The sequence below is a fragment of the Apteryx rowi genome, unplaced genomic scaffold, assembly GCF_003343035.1.
Source record: "Apteryx rowi isolate R43461 unplaced genomic scaffold, aptRow1 scaffold_71, whole genome shotgun sequence".
NCBI classification, from domain to species: Eukaryota; Metazoa; Chordata; class Aves; order Apterygiformes; family Apterygidae; genus Apteryx; species Apteryx rowi.
In genome coordinates, this window is record NW_020450994.1 from 520674 (window position 1) to 529513 (window position 8840).

General features: G+C 34.6%; 1 protein-coding gene across 5 annotated transcripts in view; it reads right to left on the reverse strand.

The window, feature by feature from the left end:
• Positions 1 to 8840, reverse strand: part of WDR70 (WD repeat domain 70) — a 147088-nt gene that overhangs the window by 96653 nt on the left and 41595 nt on the right. For all 5 annotated transcript variants that reach the window (XM_026087251.1, XM_026087252.1, XM_026087250.1 and 2 more), the window contains exon 7: positions 4217 to 4350. In XM_026087251.1, the coding sequence (XP_025943036.1) occupies positions 4217 to 4350 (134 nt within the window). The remainder of the gene's footprint in view (positions 1 to 4216; positions 4351 to 8840) is intronic.

Consider the following 8840-nt stretch of genomic DNA (forward strand, 5'->3'; position numbering starts at 1 on the left):
GAATTTCCAAACTAGATCAAAGGCAATGTCTGAAACAGCATCATCCTACGCCTCAAGAGCAAAAATGGATACTTGCACAGGAGAGGGGAATGAAGGCCAACAGCATTAAGCTCAAAGGAAATATTGAAAAAGATAAAAAGAAACCTGCAAGAGACAGGGAACAGTATCTGAATTCCAGAATAATCTCTGCAGACAACCAAACTTAGACTAAAGAATCCATCGAATTCAACTTTAGAGCAACAAACAGATCATAGAAATTAAAAATCTTCAGCACAGTTCTATCTCCAAGCACTCTTTCCATTCCACATGATCCATACATAGTTCAAAATATTCCTGAGCCATATCCGAGTAGAATAAAATACTTAAGCTAGTTGTATTTCTCCCACTGCAATGCTGAAACTGTCGAAAGAAAATACCCAACATATCTCTGAAGTACAGATACATGTTTTGTTCTTTTAATTTTTGAGGTTTAACGAGCAAAAATAAGAGATTTAAAAACGGCACTAAAGATTATTTTTGCTTGATGCATGCCTCATGCATGAAGAAAATTAAGCCATTATAAACAGTCAAATAGCCTGCCATGGGAAAAAACAAACTTATTTCTGAGAGAATCCACAAGACGTAAAGGCTCAGACAATCTTCTAACAAAATTGTCTCCTAGACACTAAAATAAATAAATTAAAACTATAGAGTACAATGTTGTTAACATGGTACTGCTCATCATCTGACCAATACTGTCTCGTTGCTTTTTTGTAATTTCACATCAGTCTGCCTGAACACACTTTGTCTTCAGTTTATATTTATATGTAACTTTCTTCTAACAGGGAACAGCACCTGATTTTACAGCACCTAGCAAAACGGGAACATGAATTGAACAGTTACTCAAATCAGTCAGGTGAAAAAATTAGTCTAAGAGGGAAAAAAAAAATATATATATATATATATATATATATATATATATATCTCTATCCACAACCTTTAGCTAAAGAAAAAAAAAAGGGTAACTGTGCAATACAGCTTTTAAAATGACATCCAGAAATTGGTTCCATAATCAGGGTATTTGTATGGCCCCAGAAGTTACTGCTTTTCAGATGTTTATTGGAGTATGACCAAGAGTGAGGTTCTGTGGAGGCAGTTCTTAAAGAAAACATTTTTGGTTCTTATTAATGTTAAAGCAAAAGTCTTGGGAAACTTGCAAAAAAAGTTCACTTTTAATAGCATTAATCCAGGACATTTAGGCTTAAAGCTGCCAAACCTGCAACATATATTACTTTCTGCCAGGACCTGAAGAACAGAGCTACATACAATGGCAAAATTTGGACACACATATAATTTTTCTACATGTAACACAAGTTTGCTTTAGGCTTGCCTTTGCCTTTAACACAAAGATCTGGTTTGAAGGTACTAGTTTTATTGTCTTTTTTTCTTTTTTTAACATTCCAAATCCAAGGAGAAATTAACAGGGTAATTTGATATTATGCTACGAAATGGATCCTGGACAATATGGAATTTTTCTCAGGGATTTTATCTTTAAAGTGAAATTATATTTATGGCTCCAGAGATGGATTTCCGCTAAAGTCTAAAGGTTCCAAACCAGAACTCCTCAGAATTCTTTGAAAGTAAGGTCTGTGAATGCTAGCAGTCCCCAGAATAAAAAAATATATACATGGGCACAGGTTATATAATATTCCTCATAGTGTTCACCACATGCTTCAATGTTAGTATGACAGAACCTTTTCTTGAGATTGTCTCTTTTTAAACAGGCAGAGCTACAGTTCTCTTTACATTTACAAAATGATACAGAAGAGGTATTTAACTGATATATTTTAAAAAAGCAAAAAATTAGGACATGAGAATTGCAATATAAGTGAAATACCTTTAAACAGTTATTTTTAGTATTATTTTAGATTTATGTATTTCATTTAGATTTCAACATACTCAAACCAAAAGAATGAACATTTCACCAAAAAGTATCGTGGAAAAACTCATGCCGTTAAATGAAGTGTCTGAGATAACAAGAGCTTTGAACTCACAATATTTACCATCATTTTTGTGCCAAAAGGAAGTTACAAATATGTCTGCAGGCTGTTTTCCTTGAAATGGGACATTAACATATGCTGTACTTGCTGTCTTTATACTAATAGTACATTTAGGTCTTATACTATTATTACTAAGTAGTATGAGAGATGCTCCAGTCCCTTAATAATCATCTTAGCACTTTGCTGGATTCACACTAGTAGGTCTGTATCTCTCTTACACTGGGGAGTCCAGAACTGGACACAGTAATCCAGATGTGACCTCACCAGGGCTGAGTAGAGGGATGTGCCCTCAACCTGCTGGCAGTGCTCCTCCTAATGCAGCCCAGGATACCATTGGCCTTCTTGGCCACAAGGCCACATTGCTGCCTCATGGTCAACTTGTTGTCCACCAGCACTCCCAGGTCCTTCTCCACAGAGCTGCTTTCCAGCAGGTCAGCCCCCAACTTGTACTGGTGCATGAGGTTATTCCTCTCTAGGTATAGGATGTTGCCCTTCCCTTTGTTGAACTTCATGAGATTCCCCTCTGCCCATTAATAGATATCATAACTAGGAAACTGAAAGAATCCTAATGTCAAAAAATGTCAAATCCGCTCTGGAAAATTAGTAGCCACCTGTGAATTCCAATTTAATAAAAACTAAACCATCATACATATATGCTAGAATTAATATGCATTGCAGCTTAGTCAAATTACAGCATCTCTGCTTTGAAACAAGACTGTTTATCCAGGAAACAAGACAAAAATGGCATTTATTACATATGTTGCACAGAATAAATGAGAAATATGAGATACTTTGTGTGTTATATAATGTAACATATAATATAATGCTACGTAATCTGTAATGCAGCAGTATAGTCCAAAGAGAATAGGGGTTTCCTAAAATGAATAGCTTCTGTTCTGAAATATAAGCTCCCATAACCTTCATGGTTGCCTCCAATAATTGCTTAGAAAATTATTCTAGTCAGAGAGTCTGACTATCCTGAAAGCTGAATGTTTACTAAGTTATGTTTTTAAAGTAAATGTGCCATTCTTTAGTTTAATATAACAAGTTACGTCTGTCAAGGAGATCAGATCTCCATAATGAATCACAGCATACTTTTTATTTTCCTAAATCTTCATAGTTTTGAACATCAGTAGAATTTTTTCATTCTGTTCCTTTTCAGGCTAAACAGCTTCAACTTTTCTGGAGTTTGTCATTATCTGGAGTCTATACAAAACTATAAGTAGTCACTCTCATTGTAACTTTCCAACCTGTGCAAAATTCAGCTGTAGCTTTTTATGACAAAAATTAAAAACTAGATATTCTAATGACTTACTACACATAGTTAGAGCTTCAATCCCTTTCAAGCATACCAAGGCATCTTACAACATGCTCCATTTAGTTGGCCATCAGAAAGTATGTTTTTAGAACAATTTTGCTATTAATTTATGAGCATGCTTATCTAAGTTAGCTTTGCACAAGACAGCTTTTTGAAGGCATTTCATATTCCAGGTCTCTGGAATAAGTAATTCAACCAAGTGTGCTAGATTACCAGTGAACAGCAGAGAAATCACTCTCTAAACCAGCTTCCAATATTTTTTAATTTAAATATATTTAAATTAACACACACACACACATCGTTTTTGTTTGTGTGTTTGTTTTTAAGATAATACATCTGGGGTTTTTTTGCCTGCTACGTAGCAAGTGTCAATTGTCAATGCAGTGCAAGGGACAAGCACTTCTAGAAACAGAGGATCTCATAAAAAATTGATTCTCTGTCTCAGAAATACTGGCACATGCTACAGAAATTTTGTTCCTTCTATAGGCTCTCCACAAAGGGGTCAACTAGTTTAACTTTCTTCTCTTTGTTAATTTTATATAAATGGAATACAAATGGAAAGTGTATTCTATTAACAGTGATTACAGTTATGAACATCAACCTGCATCTGTGCTAAGTTAGATAAGTTAGTTAATATGCTATTAAAAAATTCCATTTGCAAATTCACCTGTAGCTTTCTAGTCTTTTTGGAAAAAGCATGAAAAGACATGAACTTCTTAGGTTCACATTCCAGTTACCACAAGAAGTATAATGGTCTATAAGAGCCTTTCAAACAAGCTATCTTCAAGTTTTTGGTGCGTTCTATCAGTAAACAAACATAGGCATTGTCTTAGGTCAGAAAGACAGTCTTAATGCATACCATTCACAAGGCTGGAGCGACCGAAAAGCTTGGAGAGAGGCATCCATCCCAGCAAAATCCCAAAATTTAACATCATAGTCATAGCCACCAGTTACCAAACGGGCACCTGAAGGATCCAAACCCAAAGCAGAAACCTACAGAGGAAGGGGGGGGGGGGGGCAGGGAAAATGCTTTTCAGTGGGCCATTTTTTCCACAGGTGATCTCAAAATTGCAGTCCTGTCTCTATTTAATCTAAAGTTGGGGGTGTCTGGGGGGGGAGGAAAAAAAAAAAATCATTCAGGCTTTTTATTCTTTTTCCTACAGTTCTTCAGATGTCACCAAAATACTACTAAAATCACAAAAATGAATTCAGTATGTTAAATTGTTCCTTCTGTATGCCAGCTGTGTTTTGTTTTTGAGTTTCCTTCTCAATGTCTGAATACTTTAAAAGGGGTAGTGAGAAGTGGAAATTACATCATCTGAATACATCACTGAAGAGAGCAGAGAAGTTACACTCTGCTTTCTAACCATCTCATTGCTGTATTCAGATATGCTTTATTTCTTTGAAGAAAATCATACTCTAGACTTGTCTCAGACATACAAATAATACTTTAGAAATGACATTTAATTTCCATCAGTTTAAAATTTTGCACTAGTTTATCCAAAGCATTTCATGTGTGTATGTACGCTGTTAAATCTGCCTTCGGAGGCAGGAGGAGAAAGTTGATTAAAAAATTCACAAATGAAAAAGAGACTATTTTAATGTAAAAAGTTCAAAATTTTACTGAAAAAACATATCTGTATATAGAAAGTCAGTTCCTTAAGGCTACACCGAGAAGTTGGAGGAAGAATGTTTAATGACCATTACTTTCATTTGTTATCCTCAAATCAAAGGTATAAGTTTATTAAAGTGGAATACTTAGAAAAAGTAGTATTTTAAATCTCTATTTAAATAATTCTATTATAGCAGTGTTTGAATCATCCTATTGTAGAAATTATAGTAACAGGAAGTATCTCATAGACCATCCCTCCTCCCATTTGCCCTCACAAAAATCTCTTCTCTTTTCACATTCATGAAAATATTATCTACCTGCAATGATTTGAAATATCAATACAAAATTAGCTAGACAATTCTAAACTAATTTGTTCATCAAGTAAATAGACTAACTCTCCAGAATTACGCCTTCTACACAGGAGTGTTGAAAAGTTACGAAAAAAGCAATATAAAAGTAAGAAATAAGAGCAGGAACAGTTTTACTATTACCAAAAATTAAACCTAACCTGGAAATGTTAAAACAACTGAAAAAGTTTTCATGAGAAGACAAAACTCATAAGGAATTCATGCTTATGTTTTAACCCACAGTATATAATTTAACCTCCACTAGGCACTTGAAGCTAGGCAGAGCATGGTAAATCCTAGACTCTAACCAGAGGATGGTTTTAACCTTTGGAACAAAAACCTGGATCATCCCACATACATAAGATGAACGATCATCAGATTCAGAAACCCTTTCACCACAAGGTAGACAGTTTTCAGCACAAGAAAATAAAGTGACATGTTCTAGAAAATGCCTGGAAAGGGATTTGAAAAGATGAATCAGAAAGTCCTCAAGGAACAAAAGGTTATGCTCCACCAAGAACATCTAGACTTACTGGCAATTCAGTGATTTATTTTATTCTAATTAAATCCTATTGTGTAAGACAGATACTAATTCACATTCTATCTAGCACCGAGGTAATTTGCCAGAACCTTTATGTCAATTCTGAAGCAGCAAAAAGCCCATCTACCTTCAGTACCTCAACAAAACTCTGACATGAAAGCATTTTCATTTTTTACCAGGTGTAGACTCTTCCAAACAGAAGAAATCTATGCAGTTGAAATTTATTTTCAGTTTTTCTAGAATTACAGAAATTGAAGAATTTTAGTAAGTTCTGCTTATCAGCTCCAGAAACATATTATTTAGTACCATAAGGAACTGCACCCCAGCAAATAAGGTCAGAGATCAGAAGAAGCACTGAGCATGTTATACTAGATCTTTTAAATCCATATGAGCTATAAGCCTCTGCAGCAAAGTTTCTGCAAACAAGTTATTAAAAAAAGAAAATCTATGAATTCTCTTTCAGTAGAGAAAAGCTACAGTCAATTTTATTTTTTGAAAGCTGGAAAAAGCAAAGTATCCCATGGAAAGTGTTTGTGTGGAACCAGACATGTCCCTCCTAATAACAAAAATGAAGATGAGCGATGTGTTTTCTTGACTTTTCCTTATATGGAGACAGGTGCTTGCTAAATAAATGCACTTATGGTCGCCATTGTGGATGCTACAAACTCTAGATGAATCCAGAATCTTTTAATAAAAGCTTTTGTATCTAAAATGGTTCAAATTTACCATTCTTCTTTCAGAACAAATAAAAATTTAAAGACAGACTTTTTTCCCCCCAGTTGTTCCAATGAAATCATTAACTTCTCACACAAAGGTCTTATTTACTATGAAATGACTCAATGTTTCCAAACACTAGAAGAACTCAGACAGACAAAACCTGCATTTTAGCATTCTCTCCAGATAAAGAATACAAAAAGGGTTTTTTTCTGCAATCCATCTGTCTGTCATAGTTGGATTCATTTGTCTAGATATGATTTGTGCAGACCCCCTATCTCGAACTAGATACCTTTGGAAAGATATTAGAAGTGGCAACACAAAGGTCGCTTTTCAGGTTAAACAGAGGTGTTTTTAATCTATTCACAATTTGTCCAAACAGTCCAGAGTCCTGAAGAATAAAGTTCTGTTTCTCTTCCTATAAATATTATCTTCGTAACAAAAAGCTTCTCTCAGAATTGACAGGATGTCATGGCTATAGGGTAGCACTGCTGAACTGGGAAAAAGTCAGGCCAATTACTTTCAGGTGCCTAAACTTGTATTAAAAATTCCAGATATTCACGTCTGAAAATTAGAATAATTTGCATATAAGGATGATGCTCAGTATGCATCTGTTCTGTATGGACAAAAAAATACTGACAGTCACAATGATTTAATGTAGACACATAAAAGTACCACCAAAAAACCTTTTCTCAAAGATATATCAGTCTACCACTGTACTTTTTTTAAGCTTTAGTATATACACTGCGTTACTAAGACTTTTAAAACTTATGTAAACTGTTGAACAGTTCCCACACAAAAAGCTGTACGGAAAATGGAATTCAGCATGAGATATTACTTTTTCAACTGGATGCTGAAAATATATGTTTCGAAAAAAACACCAGTTAAGAATGGAATTTTTTCTGGACATATGAGATGGACGATTTGTTTTGCTAAAATTAAGGTTCCTTATCTGAAAAACTATGGGCTTCCTTTGAGTTTTCTTTTTTCAGTTTCACACAGGAGAGGCTCATTTAGATATTCCTTATTTTATCACAAACTGATTTCTAGTCACTATCTCCTTGAAAGTGAGGCTCAACCTGCTCCTCATGCTGGTATCTCACTGTAGGTCAGACTTGTACAATGCCATGATATAGCCAACAGCTTGAAGAAAGTACTTCCAGGAAAACCAAGAAACTGTAGAAATGATGTTGACCATTCACAAAGCAACTGACTCCTCCTTAATCTAGTTGCCCTGTTTTGTTTCAGAGTCATTCACTTGCAGAAAGTGCTATCTTTCAGATAAGATCTAAAAAACCTATTCTTCTAAAGGACACGAAGGATCATCAGATATGCTAATCCAGTGCATCTCTCCCAAATCTAATTTATAGATTTAATAACAGATTCAACATTTGTCATTTTACTTCCTTGAATCAAATGTTTAAATGTACTACTGCTTTATACTAGGCCTAAGAATGAATTAAACTTCAGTTACCAATTATTATTAAATAATTATTATTAAATTACCAATTACATCACTACGACAAACGACTTAGGAGTGAAGCAGAATGCAACCACTTACATGTTTCCACAAAAATTATCCCTTTTATCATTTAAATGCAAATTTTCATCTCCATGCATTTCATTTAGGATTTCTAACATACAGAAACACTGAGCATCTCCAGGTTAATCACGCATTCAGTTAACAGATTCAAGCATTCTATTCTACAGCTACTATAAGCTGAAGCAGCTGTGATACGAGAAGTCAGAAAGCACACTGCTCAGAATATCTCTGATTATGCATTCTTTCTCATACTCACCTATAAGTCAAAATTGTCAGGAGAAAAAAAAAAAAATTATCCCTGAAGTTTCATTGGGAACAGTTAACTTCTATTACACTGCATGAGCAAGGCAACCGGGAAATTAATCAGGTTTCTGGAAACACTCTCCAGCTTGGGAAATCTTTTCTGAGACTTTTCAGCTGCACAGGAATACAGTCATCATCAACCCAAGATGATTAGATTGAAGAGGTACAGATGGGATATATAAGTTTAGCTGAAATGCAGTACACCGCATGTACATAATGAAAAGACTGTACTTTAAAACATTGGAATAAAAATAATAACAAGATACCTACTTCCTCCCATCCTTAGATGACTGTCATTTTACTGTGTAACTACATGGGTGAGCAGTTTAGAAAAGAAAGAAAAGAAAGAAAAGAAAGAAAAGAAAGAAAAGAAAGAAAAGAAAGAAAAGAAAGAAAAGAAAGAAAAGAAAGAAAAGAAAGAAA